At 44.2% G+C, this 23,893-nt stretch overlaps 1 protein-coding gene across 1 annotated transcript in view; it reads left to right on the forward strand.

The window, feature by feature from the left end:
* The first annotated feature begins 201 nt into the window (after positions 1–201).
* The window catches only part of LOC311130209 (platelet-derived growth factor receptor alpha-like), a 24,352-nt gene continuing 660 nt past the window's right edge, over positions 202–23,893 (forward strand). The window contains exons 1-28 of the mRNA XM_084162908.1: positions 202–362; positions 3,145–3,223; positions 3,402–3,689; positions 3,800–4,063; positions 4,535–4,665; positions 7,992–8,154; positions 10,154–10,346; positions 10,451–10,566; positions 10,724–11,023; positions 11,118–11,518; positions 11,658–11,826; positions 11,971–12,160; positions 12,395–12,510; positions 12,709–12,835; positions 13,048–13,244; positions 15,505–15,599; positions 15,960–16,092; positions 16,935–17,039; positions 17,511–17,621; positions 18,452–18,605; positions 19,237–19,394; positions 19,710–19,825; positions 21,130–21,252; positions 21,411–21,522; positions 21,663–21,762; positions 22,039–22,144; positions 23,227–23,462; positions 23,704–23,893. The exon at positions 23,704–23,893 is cut by the window's right edge and continues 660 nt beyond it. Of these exons, the coding sequence (XP_084019034.1) occupies positions 3,166–3,223; positions 3,402–3,689; positions 3,800–4,063; positions 4,535–4,665; positions 7,992–8,154; positions 10,154–10,346; positions 10,451–10,566; positions 10,724–11,023; positions 11,118–11,518; positions 11,658–11,826; positions 11,971–12,160; positions 12,395–12,510; positions 12,709–12,835; positions 13,048–13,244; positions 15,505–15,599; positions 15,960–16,092; positions 16,935–17,039; positions 17,511–17,621; positions 18,452–18,605; positions 19,237–19,394; positions 19,710–19,825; positions 21,130–21,252; positions 21,411–21,522; positions 21,663–21,762; positions 22,039–22,144; positions 23,227–23,462; positions 23,704–23,845 (4,404 nt within the window). The 5' untranslated portion in view covers positions 202–362; positions 3,145–3,165 and the 3' untranslated portion in view covers positions 23,846–23,893. The remainder of the gene's footprint in view (positions 363–3,144; positions 3,224–3,401; positions 3,690–3,799; positions 4,064–4,534; positions 4,666–7,991; positions 8,155–10,153; positions 10,347–10,450; positions 10,567–10,723; positions 11,024–11,117; positions 11,519–11,657; positions 11,827–11,970; positions 12,161–12,394; positions 12,511–12,708; positions 12,836–13,047; positions 13,245–15,504; positions 15,600–15,959; positions 16,093–16,934; positions 17,040–17,510; positions 17,622–18,451; positions 18,606–19,236; positions 19,395–19,709; positions 19,826–21,129; positions 21,253–21,410; positions 21,523–21,662; positions 21,763–22,038; positions 22,145–23,226; positions 23,463–23,703) is intronic.

The raw sequence follows: 23,893 nt of genomic DNA on the forward strand, positions 1-23,893 counted from the left end.
AGGACTTTTATTTTGAAAGGAACCCCAGCGCTGGAGCCTCCTGGAGGGGAGGAGAGGGGGGTCATTTCCTGAGAGTTATTTACTTTGAGCCAGATGATTAGTTTTTTGGAAAGGATGGGCTGTAACATTGAATCAATTACTGGTCGCTGTAGCTCAAGCGCATTGTGAGCGCGGCCGTGGACGCAGACGGAGGGGCGCACATATGCTAGCTCTCACTGTGAAGGATCGTGGCCATTGGATTACTACCACTGCAACACAATTGAGTAGAGCCTTAACTGAGCCGACCAGAGCGCTTTTATGCTCCTGATTTCATTCTATTGGGATTTATAATCAAGACACATAATCCAATCGGAATTTAAGAGGTTTGTATTTAAAACAAATTAGCAAATATTATTTGTTTTTGCAAAATTTATTTTATCAATACGCCTATTAATTGAGAGAATTTCAAATGTGCAAAAATGAAAAGGTTATCCAACTGCACAGCTTTTAGGCTAGTTCAATTTTTCCTCCTTAGTGAATAATCACGAAATAGCCTAGCTTCTTATTAGGATGGCACCATATTGTGAAAACCTTTACCGAGAAGAAATTATTAATCTGACCGGATCCATCCATCACACTTTGGGGGCTTTCATTACGAGGAAACGTTTCACCAAACTTCATGAAACTTTGAAGATGCATTAGCTTGCAGGCTATGGGTTATGCATAATGCATTATGATTTGAACGGGATTCAGTTTTCCATGAAACATATGGTCTCACCTCCGGATGCCTAACGGAGAGATATCGCTGACTCCGCTGGATAAAAGCGCTCAATTTCGGCCTCACAGCTGGAGGTGTCACCTCTAGGTTTGAGGGTCCATTGTGGGATGCTGCTGCCTGCCTTGCCATCTAATGGAAAACACATTGGAAATTGGATTTCAAGTTGTTTTCGTTATTGCGCTTAGAATGTGTGGAATTAAATGGAATATTGTGCCTAGCGATTTGCTTGCTGAGATTGGACGCAGGCTGTAGCCGAAGGGAATTCAACAGTAGACAGAAGGGTCTTTTCTTTTTGACCCACTAAAAAAAGTATAGTAGCCTATAGAGTGGACCCCATTCTTGGTTGGATGTAATTTCAGTGCACCAGACAACAAAATGCAAATAGCCTACATTTGCCACCAATACAATTATTCATAATTAGCCTACAATTTAATGATGGCTAATATAATATGCACAAAATATGTATGCATATGTGTTAAGATTGCAATAGAATAGAGTTGCGCGCTGCACGAATGTAACGGTCAAGTTAGATACAACTTTTAAAGTTTTCCATCAGTGAAACTCACTGCCTTGGACATTTTTTTGTTTGCTTGCCCCAATGCCCCTACCATCCTGCTATCTTTAGACATCTCTCTGCTATATTCTCATGGAAATCAATTCTGCACATGGGGGATTGAATTTAACAGTTTAAGTGTCTGTGGAGGACAGTGAGTTGAACAACCCTCTCTCAGCTGTTGCTCCAAAGTGTCAAGCCCAGCAGAAAGGAGCTTTTGGCAGGCTGCACATTTGCTGGGACTGTAGTGTTTGGTGTGGGCGAGAAAAGGACGGGAAGACTGACAAGCCCTACATTTGCACACCCGGCTGGAATACAAAATCCCTTACCCCAAAGGAGCCAGTTGAAACAACGATATGCGCAAACGTGTCAAAGTGTATTAGTCAGGATTCCCACGCGAATGTTTGTCATACAGACTTCTCTTCAGAGAGGGGTCTCTTCATTATAGTCCCTCTCTAACCCTGGGTTTGGTTTGCCAGGGATAATTAGCCTGTCCCGGATGAGATAGAGCAGACTACCACATATGACTCACTTAGGCCTACACTGTTAAAAGTAGCAGCAAACTGTTTTGAGACAATAGGGATTTTGATTATGGATTAAAATAATGTATTTTAATCGAGCCAATTGGAGATTAGAATTAGAAGATAATTTAACATAATTATCCTATAGTCACTAATTACGTTTAAACTAATTGTTTCTATTGAATAGATTAGAGTAAAACTGGTAGGTACATAAACGTTTTTAAAGTTTTCAGAGTTGCGTCTCTCTCCGCTCATGCGTTTATGGAATCCAGGGTCCGAACACAGGGTCCCGCGCACCAGACAGAGTGATAACACTCGGACCAGGGGAATGTCTGTTGACCACAGACCCATGACAGGAAGCACAATTAAACTTGGATGGATGAGTTCTTTAACAGCGTAAAAAGTTAGTTGGGTCGAGTTGCTTGGTATGCAAGCGTATGGTAACCATGTCTAGATTTTCAGTTGCAGTGAATAAGTCAAGATGCAAACATATTTATTATCTGAAAGATCATAATCAATCCTGGAATTCTGTTTGGATTCTACTTGAAAGCGTTTGTAGTGCTTATCATTTGTGTTGATTGATGCTGCTAGATTACAATACTAAAAAAGTAAATTAAACTGAAAATAGAGAAGGCCAAATTAAAAGAAATCTAAGCAACAAGAAGAGAAAGACTGCACAATTTCTATAGATCTATAGGCTTATACAGTAGCCTAATACAGTTGGCAAGTTTGTAGCCTAGGCCTGTACTTGCCATTGCCACAGAAATAGGCTATTCCATTTCCGGCGACATGACAAACAACAATGTAACTTTCCTGCTGGAGAAAGAAGTTACAGACCGCAGATGACTGCTTGATGCAGGCAAAACGTGAACGATGTCGCCCCCTAGCGACTTCAGTGCCTGAATTGAATTCCAGCTCCTCTAGGCAAAGAATTGACGTTGGCGCCACTATGCTGATTCAACCATGTCCAACGTTTTTATAAACGTCTTCTGAGACCAAACCAGTGCAATCACCACCCCTGCTCATCAAGATGACTCAATGTGCGCTTTACAAGACCTGGTGTGCCACAATAGGCTACAGTTGGAGACAGGAGAAAGCCAGTCAGTTTTACTGCTGTGCTGGAGCAGTAAAAGTCCCTCTATTGATTTTAATTGATTAAATTGTAATGTTTTCCAAAAGGCTTAGGTAGTGGAGACAGGGGTATCTTCCCCCATAAATCAACACATTTTCACTTAACCTAGACAGATACTGGTGTTGTTTTTGCAACATCTGGTGGAACCATGTCTGACGTGCAAGTATTTCAACTCTTCCAGCAGAATTAACCATCCGTGACCATGGATGAAATGAAGACATGTCTCATCATTGTGTTTGTCTTGTTTGGGTTGTTGTCAGGTAAGAAACTCATTTAAATAAGTAAAATCGTTTATTGGTTCTTATCACCTGATCATAATCTGCGTGCGCACATAACTTGCCTTTTCCTTCCGACATCACGGTTAAATAAACAAACCTGTCCAATGTTTTGTATTGATAACACTATGGACATTCAGTGAACTGTTGTTTTTTCTATTAGTTACCCGCGGGCTGGCCCCACCGACCATTGTATCAACTGAAGATGAGTTTGTTCTCGAGCCGCTCTCCGTGTTCAACATCAGCTGCACCGGTAAAAGGAACGTTGCTTGGGTCGAGCCCCTACCAGATGACACATTTGTTTTGCCTGGATATTACACGGCCACGCTCTTCATCTACAACGCTTCTGTGACACACACCGGAATTTACACCTGCAAATATCAAGACAAAGAGGGCGATGAATTGGAGGATGGCGTTGACAATGATGCTTTCATATACGTTTTCGTCCCAGGTAAATATGGTAAAATTGTTTGTCATATCCATACTCTGTTATTCTATTCTATTAATTCCCATATTCATAGCTTTTTGACCAAACAACCCTGTTCTTGCCATGTTGCTCAGATCCTGAGATTCCATTTGTGCCTGAGGAGCCAGATAGCTTGCTAGTTCCAGTCTATCCCAATGGAACCATCATCCCCTGCAGGGTGTCAGACCCTCACTCCCTGGTCGTCCTAAAGAGTGCTCCCAGTGGAGTAGAGGTGGACGCAGTTTATGAGAACAAGATCGGCTTCATTGGCAACCTGGATGCTGGATTGTACATCTGTGAGACCACCGTGAATGGCGTGACAATGACCAGTGACACCTACACTGTGGAGGCCAACAAACGTAAGGAGTCCAGATGTTCATGATTTGTTTGATGACAAATGGCTCTGCTGCTTAGTTTTAATATCACTTTGGTTAAAAAAGCTGTCATCGTTTTTTTCATGCCTTAGAGCAACAGATAAGTGATTGAATAAGCACTAGGCCCAGAAAGGGGATGATATTGAGGCCAGCTATTAACACCCTGGGCTTGTTTACTACTGAGAGTGTGTGTGTGTGTGTGTGTGTGTGTGTGTGTGTGTGTGTGTGTGTGTGTGTGAGAGAGAGAGATGAGGTGGTCTCACTGCATGAGAGAGATGACATCATGTCATTAGTACCGGGGGAGATGACTTCACAGGGTTGTAGTCAGACACTGAGGATGTGATGGCATCAGCCTGCAGTGAAGTCAGAGAGGGGGATGACCATGCAGAGGCCTGTAGATTACCATATTGTCCCTGTTGACCGTATTGCTCCTCCCTACCCTGGTGGTCTGTACAGAGATGGAGAACGTCCATGTGGAGGTGAAGGCCAGCGAAGAGGCAGTGAGACTGGGGGAACCCTTCAACATCACCTGTGTTGCCCCTCCAGGACTGCCCTACCAGCAGCAGTGGCTCCACCCCAGGAAACAGGCAAGGCCTCACCCCCCATAGCCGCGCGAAGTAGGGGTGCTGCAGCACACCCTGTAAAATCAGAATAAAAAAAAGATTTAGTGCGGGCAAAAAGATTTGTCCAAATCCCCCCTTTTTCCCTCAGAACAGCCTCAGTTAGAGAAAATGCAATAACAGAAAAAAAGGGAAAGATTTTCTGTGTAAAATTTCCAAATCTGTTTGACTGGTTGTAAGGAAATAAAAGCTGTGAAAATGACCCAACACGTTTCTGATAAGATTTCAGTTTGGCTTGGATGCATATTTTATGTGGTTGAAATACTATCAGCTTTTGTGATGCTGATAAAGATAGCACCTCTACAGACGGTATCTAACTGCACATTCGTATTCTCTCAAGATGCTGAAATAAATCAAGAATATTTCTACACTCCTGTTCTAGAGTCACAATTTTGCCTACATTTGGTGTATCATTTTCCAGCAAGAAATGCTTAATTCTGCAGGAGTTAATATTTAGTCTATGTGAGAGGTTATAGACTTACAGTCAGAGAGGTTATAGACTTTCAGTTTTCATTTAACCCATCTGAACAGTAGGCTACAGTTCCCTTGACGTGCCATAGGCCTATTTGAAGTCCCCGTCTTGTGACTGTCGAATTTGTGTAGCACCTCACAATCATTACACATAACATTGCCAGCACTGCTATCATCCTCTTTTACCACTTCACCAAATCTTTCCCAAACTTTTCTGACACTCCCTTTTCTTTATTTTCAACTCTCCACTTCACAGCTTTTCGCTTCTTGAATAAATCTCAGACATGATCCTATTTGCCTGCTTAGATCGATGTTAACCTTTTCTGCCCGTTCCCAAAAGCATTTGGCGATTGGCATGTAGGCTACAGTGGCTTGCGAAAGTATTCACCCCCCTTGGCATTTTTCCTATTTTGTTACCTTACCTGGAATTAAAATGGATTTTTGGTGGGTTTGTATCATTTGATTTACACAACATGCCTACCATTTTGAAGATGCAAAATATTTTTTTGGGTGAAACAAAAAAAAACAGAACACTTGAGCATGCATAACTATTCACCCCCCCAAAGTCAATACTTTGTAGAGCCACCTTTTGCAGCAATTACAGCTGCAAGTCTCTTGGGGTATGTCTCTATAAGCTTGGCACATCTAGCCACTAGGATTTTTGCCCATTCTTCAAGGCAAAATTGCTCCAGCTCCTACAAGTTGGATGGGTTCCGCTGGTGTACAGCAATCTTTAAATCATACCACAGATTCTCAATTGGATTGAGGTCTGGGCTTTGACTAGGTCATTCCAAGACATTTAAATGTTTCCCCTTAAACAACTCGTGTTACTTTAGCAGTATGCTTAGGGTCATTGTCCTGCTGGAAGGTGAACCTCCGTCCCAGTCTCAAATCTCTGGAAGACTGAAACAGGTTTCCCTTAAGAATTTCCCTGTATTTAGCGCCATCCATCATTCCTTCAATTCTGACCAGCTTCCCAGTCCCTGCCAATTAAAAACATCCCCACAGCATGTTCTCGGGGTGATGAGAGGTGTTGGGTTTGCGCCAGACATAGCTCAATTTTAGTCTCATCTGACCAGAGTACCTTCTTCCATATGTTTGGGGAGTCTCCCACATGCCTTTTGGCGAACACCAAACATGTTTGCTTATTTTTCTCTTCAAGCAATGGCTTTTTTCTGGCCACTCTTCCGTAAAGCCCAGCTCTGTCGATTGTACGGCTTAAAGTGGTCCTATGGACAGATACTCCAATCTCCGCTGTGGAGCTTTGCAGCTCCTTCAGGGTTATCTTTGGTCTCTTTGTTGCCTCTCTGATTAATGTCCTCCTTGCCTGGTCTGTGAGGTTTGGTGGGCGGCCCTCTCTTGGCAGGTTTGTTGTGGTGCCATATTCTTTCAATTTTTTAAACGTTTCTGATATTTGTTTATAACCCAACCCTGATCTGTACTTCTCCACAACTTTGTTCCTGACCTGTTTGGAGAGGTCCTTGGTCTTCATGGTGCCGGTTGCTTGGTGGTGCCCCTTGCTTAGTGGTGTTGCAGACTCTGGGGCCTTTCAGAAAAGGTGTATATATACTGAGATCATGTGACAGATCATGTGACACTTAGATTGCACACAGGTGGACTTTATTTAACTAATTATGTGACTTCTGAAGGTAATTGGTTGCACCAGATCTTATTTAGGGGCTTCATAGCAAAGGGGGTGAATACAAATGCACGCACCACTTTTCCGTTATTTATTTTTGAGATATTTTTGAAACAAGTTATTTTTTTCATTTCACTTCACCAATTTTGACTATTTTGTGTATGTCCATTACATGAAATCCAAATAAAAATCCATTTAAATTACAGGTTGTAATGCAGCAAAATAGGATAAACGCCAAGGGGGATGAAAACTTTTGCAAGGCACTGTATTTGGCACAAATACAGTCAGGCCCTAAAGTTTAGGCTTATGCACTAATGCCAAATAGCCTAAAATAATGAAAGAAAAACCTGAATGTAGCCTATAGATATAAATTGCACAAGAATGATACATTTATGGATTTTTTAAAAGTATTGTTTTCTCTTTATTCAAACCCGCCCGCCTGCAACCCACCCACCCTTCATCCACACAATATTGAATTACCCTAAACCCGCCTGCCCTGCGGATATAACCATGGGGATTATGAGTCAACCAGCGCATCACTAATACGCACCACCTCCTCGTAACCCCAGTGAACTGTGTGGATGTGTTTGACCATTGAGTGTGTGTTAGGTTCATGTTATGTTTATGTGAGATAATGAGAGTGTGTCCATTCATGTGTATAGTCATGCATAATTTAGTTAATTTAAGTTTGTGTGCCAGTGTAAATGATAGTGTGGATAGTGGATATATATTTTGTCTGAAGTGATAGTCTGTGTGTGTGTGTGCACCTATGTCTTTGTGTGCACTGTTCAGTAATCCCCACAGCGCATTGTGACCGAGCGGCTGTTTTAGTGATGGGTTTCCTAAGCCCTTTTCCAGAGACAGTTAGGGTAAGAAGAGCGCCGGACTCCTGACTCCTGGCTTTGGTCTCAGCTGCAATTACAGGCATTTAAAGGCCCTGGGGTCCTGATTTGTCTCCTGTGGACCAGCAAGTGTTTTCACCATCAGCTTACAGACCGATATAGAGGCATACTGCTCCGACATACAGAATTAAACACTAAACCTGTAAAAAGGTGGAGAAAAGCATAGAGACAAGATATATTATTTCCTAGAGATGGGTATAGACGGTGTGTATGTGTATGCATGTGTGTGTGTGTGTGTCTATGGTGTATTTCATCTCCCTTCATCTTTTTCCTCTATGTAGGCTGTGGATGCAGTCCAGATGAAGCAGACTCTGCCTGATAGAGTGGTATACACCCTCAGTATCCCAGCAGCCACCTCTCAGGATAGTGGGGTGTATGAGTGCTCCATCACCAACAACTTCAGTGGCGAGATCAGAGCCAACAGGGTGGCTGTCACTGTCTTCGGTACACTCTCACCTCCTTATGGCCAATCAAAAACTCATTTTGAGAACATACACTACCGGTTAAAAGTTTTAGAACACCAACTCATTCAAGAGTTTTTCTTTATTTTGACTATTTTCTACATTGTAGAATAATAGTGAAGACATGAAATAACACATATGGAATCATGTAGTAACCAAAAAAGTGTTAAACAAATCAAAAAATATTTTATATTTGAGATTCTTCAAATAGCCACCCTTTGCCTTGATGACAGCTTTGCACACTCTTGGCATTCTCTCAACCAGCTTCACCTGAAGGAGTTCCCACATATGCTGAGCACTTGTTGGCTGCTTTTCCTTCACTCTGCGGTTCGACTCATCCCAAACCATCTCAATTTGGTTGAGGTCGGGGGATTGTGGAGGCCAGGTCATCTGATGCAGCACTCCATCACTCTCCTTCTTGGTAAAATAGCGCTTACACAACCTGGAGGTGTGTTGGGTCATTGTCCTGTTGAAAAACAAATGATAGTCCCACTAAGCCCAAACCAGATGGGATGGCATATCGCTGCAGAATGCTGTGGTAGCCATGCTGGTTAAGTGTGCCTTGAATTCTAAATAAATCACAGACAGTGTCACCAGCAAAGCACCCGCACACCATATCACCTCCTCCTCCATGCTTTACTGTGGGAAATACACATGCAGAGATCATCCGTTCACCCACACTGCGTCTCACAAAGACACGGCGGTTGGAACCAAAAATCTCCAATTTGGACTCCAGACCAAAGGACACATTTCCACCAGCTTAATGTCCATTGCTCGTGTTTCTTGGCCCAAGCAGGACTCTTCTTATTATTGGTGTCCTTTAGTAGTGGTTTCTTTGCAGCAATTTGACCGTGAAGGCCTGATTCACGCAGTCTCCTCTGAACAGTTGATGGTAACTCTAATGAACTTATCCTCTGCAGCAGAGGTAACGCTGGGTCTTCCTTTCCTGTGGCGGTCCTCATGAGAGCCAGTTTCATCACAGCGCTTGATGGTTTTTGCAACTGTACTTGAAGAAACTTTCAAAGTTCTTGAAATGTTCCATATTGACTGACCTTCATGTCTTAAAGTAATGATGGACTGTCTTTCCTCTATGCTTATGTGAGCTGTTCTTGACATAATATGGACTTGGTCTTTTACCAAAAAGGGCTATCTTCTGTATACCCCCCTACCTTGTCACAACACAACTGATTGGCTCAAACACATTAAGAAAGAAAGAAATTCCACAAATTAACTTTTAACAAGGCACACCTGTTAATTGAAATGCATTCCAGGTGACTACCTCATGATGCTTGTTGAGAGAATGCCAAGAGTGTGCAAAGCTGTCAAGGCAAAGGGTGGCTATTTGAAGAATCTCAAATATAAAATATATTTTGATTTGTTTAACACTTTTCTGGTTACTACATGATTCCAAATGTGTTATTTCATAGTTTTGATGTCTTCACTATTATTCTACAATGTAGAAAATAGTAAAAATAAAGAAAAACCCTTGAATGAGTAGGTGTTCTAAGACTTCTGACCGGTAGTGTATGTGCAATATCTATTACCAGTCAAACCATGCATTGTAGACATTTTCTCTCAAGACATTGCCTATCCTTCAACAGCATTAATATTTACTACCAATACCACTTAGTTGTAGATGTATTAAACAGAAATGACTTGGGATCCATTTGATACTTCTTGGATTAAGTATTTAAAAGTAGTCTCCTTGAATTCACATAAAGGCGTAGAGTTAATTCATCCTGCCTGTCAGTGTCAGTATGACGTGCTAGAGGGAACGGCTGCTTTATGGGAGGGCTTCAACAGCCCCAATGCTTTATGGGTTTGCTTCAACAGATGTGTGCCAGAATTACATTGATCTTTTTCTGTTTCTCATCCTTCCTTCTGTGTCCCAACTCTATCACTCTCTCTTTCTTCTTTCTCTTTCTCTTCATCACTATACCTCTCCCTCTGCTCCCCTCTCTTTTCCACCCTTCTCTTTGTAGAGGAGAACTCCTTTGTGACGTTGGACCACAGTGGGATTGGATTGGTGGAGTTTGTCAGTATGATGGAGGAGACAGAGTTCACCATCAATATTGCAGCCTTCCCTGCCCCTAAAGTCACCTGGATGAAAGACGGTATCGCCATCACTGAGAACAGCTACTTCCTCACCAAGACCAGCCATCTGGAGGGCAACCAGTAAGATCATAACATCTGTTTATAGCAAAGCTGTTTTTTGCGTGGCTTTGGCTCTGTATGGTGTGTGCTGAACTGAGCTAAGTGGTTCTCTGCCCATCTTTCAGGTATCAGAGCACTCTGACTCTTCGGCAGCCACTAGAGGAGGACAGTGGTAACTACACCATTATGGTCCTCAGCAGCCCTCACACTGCCCAGTTCTCTTTCACCCTCAAAGTGAAAGGTGAGTAAAACCTCAAACCAAGTGAAAATGCGTGTGAACATGCATTTATGTTTCTATGTGTTCAAATGTGTTAGGAATTGTGAATGTGTCAGTGTGCGTGTTTTATCTCAGGATCATCCTAAATTTGACCATATGTCTGCCTGTGTGTGCCTTCCAGCCTCAGGCCCAGTACTGTTCCAGCCAGCCTCAGCCCCGGTGCTGTTCCCCCAGAGAGAGGAGATGGTTGTTCCCCTCCACACCCCCTTCACGCTGACATGCAGGGGCGAGGCCGAGCTGGCCTGGGACATGCCCGTCTACCAATCAGAGCAGACCGATGAGGACAACAGCGGCCTGTTCGTCACGACAGTTACCGTAGAGAATGCCACTGCAGCCCACACTGGCTTCTACACCTGCTTCTACAACGGAGGGAACTCCACTGAGGAGGGAGAGGACAGCAGCATCTACATATATGTGCCAGGTATAGGGAAGACAGCACTGTGGTGTTGGAGTTAAATCTATGGAAGAAGTTTGAATAATTAGAAACTTACTATGCCCTCTTCTCACCCCCTCAGATCCAGAGGTGCCCTTCGTCCCCTCTCTGGTGCCCTTTGGCAACCACGTCCTGAATGGTCACGATGAGATGGAGATCCAGTGTCGCGTGTCGGACCCCAGTGCCAATGTGACCCTGGTCAACACTGATACCCAGCAGGCCGTGCCCATGATGGTCTACGACAGCAAGAGGGGAGCCGTGGGCTTCTTCAGCGCAGGAACCTACGTCTGCAAGGCCCTCATCAATGGAGAGGAGCATCTCAGTGAGGAGTACATCGTCCATGGCTGGGCAGGGGGGTTAGAGCTGCATGTGGAGCTGAAGGCTCAGAAGACTGCCCTCTTGGTGGGAGACACCATCACTGTCTCCTGTGTGGCCCGGGGGTCTGAGATACTGGAAGACCACTGGAAGTACCCTGGAAAACTGGTAAACAACAGCACATACTGTATATACTGTAGTTATTACTCTCTTCTTGGAGAGCACATTAATTGATTCATTTAAAAATGCATTTGTTTGTTTGATTAAAATGGGTCTAACTTGTGTGTGTGTCCTGTGTGTGTGTCAGGCGAACCGTGGCTTGAAGTCGGTGCGTGAGAATAAGAGGGACCAGGAGATCCAGTACATCATGACTGTCCCCCAGGCCTCAGCCAAAGACAGCGGCATCTACGCCTGCTCCATCACTGACATCATCAGCAATGAGAGCCAGACCAAGGAGCTGGCCATCACTGTCTATGGTACGTTTGTGTCACTGTTTATTAACTTAGTAACAAGGCAATAATCTTGGTTTATCATCTTGCTTGAACTGGTAGATTGTTCTAACTAGCTGTGACCTGTACATATTTTATTAATGGTTCTCTCTCCATTTTCTGTCCTGACAGAGAGCCCATTTGTGTCGCTGCACCCTGCATTTAGTTCTCAGGAGTCAGCAGAGCTGGATGAGAGCAGAGAGTTCCGGGCCGACATTGACTCCTTCCCCAGCGCCCAGCTCACATGGCTCAAAGATGGCCTCCCCCTCAACTACGTGGCGGCTGAGATAACCACCAGCCTCCAGCAGCTCAACGAGACCAGGTGAGACTTCCTCTGACATGACTCAACACTGACTGAAGAGATAGGATATACCACTGTCCTGCACACTAAACTCTGTGGCTTATAACAGGTTCCCAGTTCACCTAGGATGTTCAGATGTCTATTATTAAGGTCTGGTGTTGTGAGATGTTAGAGTGGAACTAGTCTCTCGTGACAGACTTAACAGCGAGCACATGAGATTAGAGTGTAACCATACATGGTGTTTTGTCTCTGTAGGTACCAGAGTGTTCTGACCCTGATCCGGGCCAAGGAGGAGGACAGTGGGAACTACACCATCAGAGTGCAGAACGGGAACCACACCCACAGCCACAGCTTCAGCCTGCAGGTCAAAGGTGAGGCAGAGGAATGCTCCAACCCCTCAATTTGCATTTACCTTTATCTCACTGACACCAGTGGTCCCATACTCCCATAACTTTCGGACCCTCTCTCTTTGACCCCCTTTCTCTGTTTCTCTTTTTTCTCTCTCTCTTCCTCTCTTCCTCTCTCTGTATTGTGGTCTGAGCCCCTGTTCTCTCTCTGTCTGTGTCCAGTACCCGCAGTCATCGTGGACCTGATGGACGTCCACCATGGCTCAGACTCAGGCCAGTCTGTAGTGTGTATCGCTGGAGGCATGCCCACTCCTGAGGTGGAGTGGTTCATCTGCAAGAACATAAAACAGTAAGGATACCCTCTCACAACCCCACCTTCTTCCTTTTCATCTCTCCATTCTCTCTCTTTCACTCCGACAATAGCCAGTTTTCTTCCTTAAAATTCACATACACCTACTACTGTACATTGTTCACCTCTACCTGGCCACTTCATATGCTGCTATGCCCAATGTGACAATGTAATGGTAAAAGGTCTTTACACTTTCTTCCTACCCTGTCCAGCTGTGCCAACGACTCGTCTCAGTGGGTGCCCCTGCCTACCAACGACACAGATGTCACTGTGGAAGCACATTTTGATCAGGACAACCAGCTGAAGAGCCAGCTGATCTTCGTGCATCTTGAGAACACTCTGGCCGTCCGCTGCCTGGCCAGGAACGAGATGGCCGTCGTCAGCAGGGAGGTCAAGCTGGTGTCACAAGGTGAGACATACACTCACAAAGTCACACTTACACACCTCCTCTCTCAGTTACAGTGCCTATAGAAAGTCTACACCCGATTAACTTTTTTTCACATTCTTCTGCGTTACAATGTAGGATTGAAATGGATTTAATTGTAAAAAAATGACATGTATCTACACAGAATACTCCATGTCAAAGTGAAAAGAAAATACTACACATTTTTACACATTAATACAAATTAAATAACTAAAATAGTTGTTGCATAAGTAGTCACCCCCTTTGTTTAGGCAAGCCTAAATTAGTTCAGAGGTAAAACTTGGCTTAACAAATCACATAAGTTATATGGACTCACTGTGTGAAATAATAAAGGTTGACATGTTTTTGTAATGACTACACCTTCCTCTGTCTCCCATACATATAACATCTGTAAGGTCCCTCAGTCAAGTATTGAATTTCAAGCAGAGATTCAACTATAAATACCAGGGAGCTTTTCGAAAGCCTCATAAAGAAGGGCAGTGATCGTTAGATGGGTAAAAATAACAAATCAGACTTTGAATATCTCTTTAAGCATGGTCAAGTTAATAATAATTCTGTGGATGATGTATTAAACCACCCAGATACATCAAAGATGCAGTCGTCCTTCTGAACTGAGCTGGAGGACAGGAAGGAAACTGCTTAGGGATGTCACCATGAGGCCATTGGTGATTTTAAATTAGCTACAGAATTCAATGGCTGTAATGGATGAAGGATGGATCAACAACATTGTAGTGACTCCACAATAATGACCTAAATGACAGAGTGAAAAGAAGAATACAAATATACAGAATACAAATATTCCAAAACGTGCATATGTATGCAACAGGGCACTGAAGTAATACTGCAAAAAAACACTGAAAGGAATAAACTTTTTGGCCTAAATGCAAAGCCTTATGTTTGGGGCAAATCCAACACAACACATCACTGAGTAACTGCCTCCTTGTTTTCAAGCATGGTGGTGGCTGCATCATGGTATGGATATGCTTGACATCGGCAAAGACTGGGAAGTTTTTCAGGATGAAAAGAGACGGGATGGAGCTAAGCACAGGCAAAATCCTAGAGGAAACCTGGTTCAGTCTGCTTTCCACGAGACACTGAGAGAGGAATTCACCTTTCAGTAGGACAATAACCTACAACACAAAGCAAAATCTACACTTGAGTTGCTTACCAAGAAGACAGTGAAGTGGCCAAGTTACCGTTTTGACTTAAATCTGCTTGAAAATCTATGGCAAGACTTGAAAATTGCTGTCTAGCCATGATCCCCAACACCTTGACAGAGCTTGAAGAATTTTGAAAATAATAATGGACAATACAGGTGTGCAAAGCACTCATGAGACTTACCCAAGGAGACTCGCAGATGTAATCGCTGCCAACAGTGTTTCTAACATGTATTAACTCAGGGGAGTGAATACTTATCTAATTATTTTTCATTAATCTTAAAAAAATGTTAGAATTTTTCTTCCACTTTGACATTAGAGTATTTTCTGTAGATCGTTGACAAAAAAATGACAATTAAATCCATTTTAATCCCACTTTTTAACATAAGAAAAAAGAAATCCAAGGGGGGTGTAGACTTTCTATAGGCACTGTACAACAGACATGGTTGGCATAGTGTGGTGACTAGATGTACAGTATCTTAGTTTGCCTGCTACAGTATATTTTCTTCCTGCTATAGTCTCCTCTTTTAATAGCTAGTATCTTCCTGTAGTTGCGTCCCTTTGTGACACTTTAAGTGTGATAGGCATTGAAGAGACTGTGCTGGGCTGTCAGTGTTGAGGCAGCTGTCTGGTAAATTGTGTGTGGTGGGGCAAATTGTGTGTGGTGGGGCAGCTGATCACAGACTTTCATTGTGCAGCTGTGTGTTAGCCTGGGATACTTATACTGTGAAAAGTAAAGCCCAGGTAGCTTTGGTCATTTGGCCGCTCCAGCTGTGCCCCAAACCCAACCCCGCCCCACTCCCTAAACCCTTCAGCAGACCTTTTGGTCCTGATAATCCTGAGACCCCACTGGCTTGGTTTATTGGGTGTGAGGCACGATGCTGAACTAAACCATTTAAATAGAGTATTTGGATTGCCATGATGAAGTTCTCTATATTTTACCTCATGTTTTTTTGTTGTTGATAATTCATCAAACTAACATTCCCATATTGACTTACATTGACTTCTCCATGTTGTTTTCTCTCTGTGGCATTCTCCATGTTGTGCTCTCCATATCATGTATGTGTGGTGGTTCTCCTCCTGAACAGGCCCCCACTCTGAGCTGCCTGTAACTGCTGCTGTCTTGGTGCTGCTGGTCATTGTCATCATCTCACTCATTGTCCTGGTCATTATCTGGAAACAGGTACAGCAGATCACCACTTCCCCTCACACACGCACAAACTCGCTCACTCACTCGCCGACTCATTCTCTCATTGACTCATTAAATCACCCACCTACACTTTAACAAGTGTCTTAGAGCAGTGTTTCCCAACTCCGGTCCTCCAGTACCCCCAACAGTACACCTTTTTATTGTAGCCCCGGACAAGCACACCTGATTCAACTTGTCAACTAATTATCAAGCCCTCGATGAGTTCAATCAGGTATGTTTGCCCGGGGATACAACCAAAATGTGTACTGTTGGGGGGACTGGAGGACCAGAGTTGGGAAACACTGCTCTAAAGCCTATGTATGGATCTGTTTATCTATGTCCTCTGTCCTACAGAAGCCTCGCTATGAGATCCGCTGGAGGGTGATAGAGTCAGTGAGCCCTGATGGTCATGAGTACATCTACGTTGACCCCATGCAGCTGCCATATGACTCCAGATGGGAGTTCTCTCGCGATGGGCTCGTACTGGGTGAGAGCCGACTGCACTGCTTCCTCTCTCTGTGGTCTTACTGTGGTCATGTTCTGGTCAGAGTGTCACATCACCGTGGTCGTGTTCTGGTCAGGCTGTGGTCTGGATGTCTCCCTCTGGTCTTTGAAGTGAAGATGTGATAAGGCTATCTGGCCTGGCAGACAGGGGAGGCTGGGACATGGTGCCTGGATTTGGGTTGTGACTCACTGACCAAAGGGAATCTCACTCACTGGGGAACTGGGGAAGTCACAGATGAGAGGGAAGAGGCAGACGTGTGTGTCAAATAAAATCGTATTTTATTTGTCACATGCTTCGTAAACAACAGGTGTAGACTAACAGTGAAATGCTTACTTACGGGTCCTTTTCAAACAATGCAGAGTTCAAGATAAACATAAAATATATAAAATATAAATAGTGACACAAGGAATAAATACAGAGTGAATAACAATAACGAGTGAACATAACATGGCTGTATACAGGGAGTAGTAACGAGTCGATGTGCAGGGTACGAGGTAATTGAGGTAGCTATGTACTGTACATATAGGTAGGGGTCAAGTGACTAGGTAACAGCGTATGTGATGAGTGTGAAAGTGTGTGTGTGTGGCGTCAGTATGCATGTGTGTGCATGTTATGTGTGTGTGTGGGCATATGTACTGTGTGTAGGTATGTGTGTGTTGGAGTGTCAGTGTGAGTATGTGTGAGTTTGTGGGTAGAGTCCAGTGTGTGTGCATAGAGTCAATGCTTGAGAGTGTGTGTGTGTGTGTTTGCCTGTCTGTCTATGTTTGTGTATTTGTTTACCCTCCATGTTAACTGATCATGTGCCATGTCTGCTGTGTCTGCAGGTCGTGTCCTGGGCTCTGGGGCGTTTGGGAAGGTGGTGGAGGGAACTGCATACGGACTCAGCCGCTCCCAGCCCGTCATGAAGGTGGCTGTGAAGATGCTGAAACGTGAGTTGACCACAGACAGCTGTAGAGTTGACCACAGACAGCTATAGAGTTGACCACAGACAGCTATAGAGTTGACCACAGACATCTATAGAGTTGACCACAGACAGCTATAGAGTTGACCACAGACAGCTATAGAGTTGACCACAGACAGCTATAGAGTTGACCACAGACAGCTATAGAGTTGACCACAGACAGCTAGAGTTGACCACAGACAGCTATATAGTTGACCACAGACAGCTATAGTTGACCACAGACAGCTATAGAGTTGACCACAGACAGCTATAGAGTTGACTATAGACAGCTATACAGACAGCTATTGAGTTGACCACAGACAGCTTACGTTGTGATTGATGAAACAATGGCAGTCATTGATGGATCTTGTTAATGATTAATTGATTGTGTGTGATGGACCGATAGATGCGGTGTGATTGATTGAAGGTTGATTTATTGTTTTTCTGTTTCGCGTTGTAGCCACGGCCCGCTCCAGTGAGAAACAGGCCCTGATGTCAGAGCTGAAGATCATGACTCACCTGGGCCCTCACCTCAACATCGTCAACCTGCTGGGGGCCTGCACCAAGTCAGGTGACTGCACACAAACACACACACACACTTACAGATATACAGTGGTGTAAAGTACTTAAGTAAAACTACTTTAAAGTACTACTTAAGTCGTTTTTTGGGGTATCTGTACTTTACTTTACAATTTATATTTTTGACTACTTTTACTTCACTACATTCCTAAAGACAATAATGTACTTTTTCCTCCATACATTTTCCCTGACACCCAAAAATACTCGTTACAATTTGAATGCTTAGCAGGACTAGAAAATGGTCCAATGCACGCATTTATCAAGAGAACCTCCCATGTCATCCCTACTGCCTCTGATCTGGCAGACTCACTAAGCACAAATGCTTTGTTTGTAAATGATGAGTGTTGGAGTGTGCCCTTGGCTATCTGTAAATTTCAAAAACAAGAAAATGGTGCCGTCTGGTTTGCTTAATATAAGGGATTTTAAATTATTTATACTTTGACATTTACTTTTGATACTTAAGTATATTTAAAACCAAAAACTTTTAGACTTTTACTCAAGTAGTATTTTATTGGGTGACTTTCACTTTTACTTGAGTCATGTTATATTAAGGTATCTTTTCTTTTACTCAAGGATGACAATTGGGTACTTTTTCCACCACTGCAGATATGCACACACTCACACACACACATATGGTTTTGACAGCCAAGACAGGCAGTTGCCATTCCTCTGGGCCGATGGTGGGTGTGGTATTTTAATAGTGTTTTTATGAGTATAAAGGCTTGCCCTCTTGGCGTAGCTTTTAGCCTTTATGAGCCTCTGATAAGTTTAGCCAGCAGACTGACGCTTGTGTCTCTATCACTCTGCTCTGTTCCCATGCAGGCCCCACCTACATCATCACTGAGTACTGCTTCTATGGAGACCTGGTCAATTACCTGCACAAGAACAGAGAGAACTTCCTCAGCCTGCACCCAGAGAAGACCAAGAAAGACCTGGACATCTTTGGCATCAACCCTGCAGATGAGAGCAGCAGGAGGTAAAGAGACATAGGATCAGCTGCAGAAACACACACACACATGGGCGCACACACACACGGACACACACAGGCACGGACACGCACAGGCACGGGCGCGCACACACACATGCACTAGCACGCACGCTTGCACACACACCCCCTATGTCGTGTGTCCCCCTCCTCAGTCCCTGCTCCCCTCTCCCCCACTCAGTCATTCTGTCTCATTGACGCAGCATTCTACTGCAGGCTCTCAGTAACATAACGTAACCCTACCCCAGTCTTCCTCATGGCTGAGGAGGTCGTCTGTCGTCTTCCACTAATCAAATCTGTGTCTGAAGTGGTGCTCGGCTTTCAGCCTAATCACATGACTGTTGTTTGGGTACCTGTTAATGGTCTCTGTCCAGACGAGCATGGGGGAAACACTAGGCCTGCCTGCTCCTCTCTACTCTGCTGATCTGTGTTGACGGATGACTCACAATGACCACATCTCAGAGTGACCACACCATGATTTAATCTCTACCACCCTGACCATCAACCGCACCCTCTGTAGGGGGAACCTCAGGACATACATTGGGTGTCCTTTGAGAATGGTGATTCTAACATGGTTGTTGTTGTCTTTCTACCAACCTCCTCCCTCCCTCCTTCCCTGCAGCTATGTGATCCTGTCCTTTGAGAGTGGTAAAGGGGACTACATGGAGATGAAGCAGGCAGACACCACGCAGTACGTGCCCATGCTGGAGATGAGTGATGCCTCCAAGTATTCCGACATCCAGAGGTCTGAATATGACCACCCACCATCACAGAAGGGTGGTGAGTACACAGTCGGACAGTCTCTCTCTCTCTCTCTCTCTCTCTCTCTCTCTCTCTCAGCTTGCGTTGGCTGAAGTGCAGGGTTTTAGTCAGCGCTGGTTGGGTTGGTTGAGGGGTCCAGCCTGTAATTATATAGCAAGGGTAATTGTAGCAGACACATAATAATGCGTATTTCTCCCTTCCATTAGGAAAAGCCAGGTTACAGCGGCCAGTTCTATATTTACATGCACATAAACATACAAACACACACTTTATTCACTCACTCATAGACAGACTGAAGCTTAATGTCTGTATATGTTTGTTTTTCTGATCCAGATAATGAGATGGACAGCCTGCTGTCAGAGGACGGCAACGAGGGCCTCAGCACCACAGACCTGCTCAGCTTTACCTACCAGGTGGCCAGAGGCATGGAGTTCCTGTCCTCTAAGAACGTGAGTGGGACCAAGGGCTGGGAATGAATGGAGATCAGTGGGACATGATATTAGGTCAGTGCAGTGGCTGGGGATAACAGGCCAATGTCATACAATACAATAGCTATTCTGAGACCAAGGTCTCTTTTACAGATGAGCCCTGAATTACATAAATTACATAAAATATAAAATATAAATACAAAATGCAAGCAGAAAGAAAGAAAAACACAGTCATAAAAAAACAAATGCATTCATCAGTAATACGGTCCTCAATCAGCTTTCTGAATTGCCCTAGAGGCACCAAAACATCAGGCTGTACATTTCATCTTGATGTTCTGGTGTTGTTCGGGCAATTTAAAGTATTGATTGGGGACTTATTTGTGGAGGAATGTAACAGTTTTTCTGCATGATTTGTGATGTTTTATTTGTGCTTCCCATGACTGTGTTTCTGTATTTAGGTTGGGTATAATGTGTATATTTATGATTTATGTAGTATATACAGGGCAGATTTGTAAAAGAGACCTAGGTCTCAATATGTCTTCCCTGTTAAAATAAAGGTAAAAATAAACAAAAAACATATCAACTTTAACAACATTTTGAAGATTTCTCCACAAATAAGGTGCAAGAAAACTTAAAGCTGATTTACCTAACTCAGTAGAGACCAAGGGGATGTACAGATGATATCAACTAGAGGTACAGAAATGAGCCTAGGATACCATAGCCATCTTTTAATGGCCTGACTTTGCAACGAAGGAAGGAAGTGATGGTCACATGATTCCATTGGCTTAGCAGAAGCTTGTGCCACTGGCAAGCTTGTTCTGACCTCTATTGGTACACAGCAGGGAGTGGGTCGGTTGCCACGTCAACCCTGCCGTCTGCATGTTCCAGTGGTAACCACGGTAATGATGGCAGGCAGGTTGTGGGCTGCTGTTGTGCTTGATGACAGCTGTGAAAGCCAAGAGGTTGGCTAAATCAGGGGTTCTGTGATAAGCGGCCCTGTGAAGGCTGAGCTCACTGCTCAGGAGACAGGCCAGGTCTTTATATAGAACACCCAGTAGGCTGGAATTACACTGGGTACAAAGAAGCTATAAGCTCCTCATACAGCCTCCTAGTTATTATCCCTGAATATCCCCTGGTCAGGAGTGGTCAGTCAAGGCCGTCTCTTAGGCTGGCCTGTTGATATAAAGCCACCCTGTAAAACATGAGGAGGAAAGAAAGAATTTAAAAAAAAGGGAGAACATACAAATGGTTTCTTTGAATTGAGATTCATTAAATGCTGAATGAGTGATTGAATTCATTCTCTGTGTGTCTGTTTTGCGGTGCAGTGTGTGCATCGAGACCTAGCTGCCAGGAATGTCCTGCTCTCTCAGGGGAAGATAGTGAAGATCTGTGACTTTGGCCTGGCCAGAGACATCATGCATGACAACAACTATGTCTCCAAAGGCAGTGTGAGTATTTCTCTAGGACCATACTGGCTGTTTGTGTGCCCTAAGCATAGACATGTATCCTGCTTGTTCATGTTAGCACTCCATTATATTCCACTATTGTAGTGTCCGTTATGTGAGTGCAGTGTATTTGATCCATCTGCTGTGTGTGTTGACCATAGACCTTCCTGCCAGTGAAGTGGATGGCTCCTGAGAGTATCTTTGACAATATGTACACCACTCTCAGTGATGTCTGGTCCTACGGCATCCTCCTCTGGGAGATCTTCTCTCTAGGTGAGGCTCAGCTGACCTCAAATCTGTGACAGAGACACATCTTCAGAAGCATGTTAAGGAGACATCTGACTCCAGATCAGTGTGTTGACAGTGATACTGGTGTTTGCTGGTGTACTGATTGCAGTGTGTTTGTGTTAAAGGTGGCACCCCATACCCAGGGATGGTAGTGGACTCCAGCTTCTACAACAAGATCAAGAGTGGCTACAGGATGGCCAAACCTGAGCACGCCCCCGCTGATGTGTATGTACATATTTTTTATATAATTATACATTTTGTTGTGTGCATTTTGTTGAAACACTTTTTATGCCAAAACACTTTCTAAAACACTAGATCAGATAACATTTTCCCATACGTCATGCAAATACTATGGAATGCTACTACTGCTGTAAATGTCTAACGCACAGTACTAAACTGTGATATACAATGCCATGACATGACTGTTATACCATGGCGTTTCACTCCCTGTACTGTTTGTCCTGTTCTCTCTGTTTAAATAGCGTGTTTTCCCTCCTCCAGGTATGAGATGATGATAAAGTGTTGGAACAGTGAGCCTGAGAAGAGGCCTTCCTTCCTCAGCCTGAGTGAGAGTGTGGCTTCACTGCTGCCCTCCGGCTACAAGAGGGTGGGTGTCTCTACAGTATGACCTCTGACCTAACAGCCTCTATCAGGGTTCCTCACACCTGCTTTCTAATGTCCCTCTGTCTTTCATTCCTGACCCTGACCTACTCCTCCCTCTTATCGTTTCTTGTCCTTTCTAATCAATCTCATCCCCCTTTTACCTTACCTGACCTATCCTATTTTTACCCAGGAGGGGAGTAAGTGCTTCAACCATCCTCTTTCTCCATCCCTTTCTCACACTTTTCCTAGCCAGTGCGTTCCCCCTAGCCTTGGGGCCTGTTATAGTCCTACAGTACTAACAAAGTGAAGTTAATCTAAAACCAGGCTCACAAACTCCAACCACTTCCCCCAATGCTGCCAGTTGAGTGTGTTTCTGTGGGCTCTGCCAGTTGAGTGTGTTTCTGTGGGCGCTGAGTGCTGTGCATTTCCGTTGTATTAAAGCCCAGCTCTGGCGATGATTAGAGTGCTAATGCTCCAGCTGGTGGTCAGTGGCCAGCCCCAACCACAATAATGACACAGTCAGCAGCAGCAGCAGCCCCAGGTCTCTCCTCCACCTCCCCTCCACCAGCTAGGCTAACCACAATGAGCCTATTAAACAGCACGCCACACATGACACCTCAAACCTCCTCCTCCCCCACTACTCTGCTTTACTGGTCCAGGAGAGTGGAGGAGTTAGCTCCCGTTTTAGCACCTCAGGCTGGGGTTGGCTGGGCTAGGGTGGGGTGGGATGGGAGATCACCACCAGGCTGACTGAGTGAGAACACACACCGCTGACAGCTGGTTCAACTGGTTCAACGGGTTCAACTGATAAATCTGTTTTAGGATTGATTTGTGATTTGAAGTGATTTATGTTTTGTGATTATGAAGGGGATGCTACTATTTTGGAGGTACTGTATGTGAGGTACCAGAGCAGTAAATAACTCTTGAGTAGTCCAGGCCAAAAGTATTTTCTTTACATGCACAGCACTCTTTTTTTTTTTTTTACGGTTAGACATATAGCAAAGTTTTCTGCATGGTACTGTAGACATTATGATCCAATGCTCCTATATAGGTTGATGTTCAATGGGCTCTCGCTCTGTTGTGCAGTGCTTCGAGAGGGTAAGCCATGAGTTCCTGAAGAGTGACCATCCAGCAGTGACCAGGGTCCAGGTGGAGGGTGATGATGCCTACATTGGGATCACCTATAAGAATCAGGACAAGTCGAAAGACAGGGAGAGTGGCTTCGACGAGCAGCGCCTCAGCTCTGACAGTGGTTACATTATCCCCCTCCCTGACCTGGACCCTCTGTCTGATGACGAGTACGGCAAGAGGAACCGCCACAGGTAGGCTACCACCTCAATCTCAGACATGTCTATCTTAATTCTCAGATTCTAATATGTGGTATAGGTTGACAACACTGTTTTATACCATAACATGTGGTAGTTCTGTTTACCAAATGCAAACATCCAGCAAACGAGATAGATAACCCTTATATTTAATTAATGGTCTCCTCCTGTATACTATACCCCATCACGCCCATTAACTGTTTAGTAACACTGACCTGTGCCTCTCTGTCCTGTGTAGCTCTCAAACATCTGAGGAGAGTGCCATAGAGACAGGCTCTAGCTTCACGCTGGCCAAGAGAGAAGGAGAGACCCTGGAGGACATCAGCCTGTTGGATGAGATGTTTCTGGGCTCAGAGCTGGTGGAAGACAGCTTCCTGTGAAAGGCCTGGAGAAGCCAAAAGCCTGCTAAAGAGAGGGAGAGAGTGAGG

This window comes from Coregonus lavaretus (genome assembly GCF_964263955.1).
Source record: "Coregonus lavaretus genome assembly, chromosome: 6".
NCBI lineage: Eukaryota > Metazoa > Chordata > Actinopteri > Salmoniformes > Salmonidae > Coregonus > Coregonus lavaretus.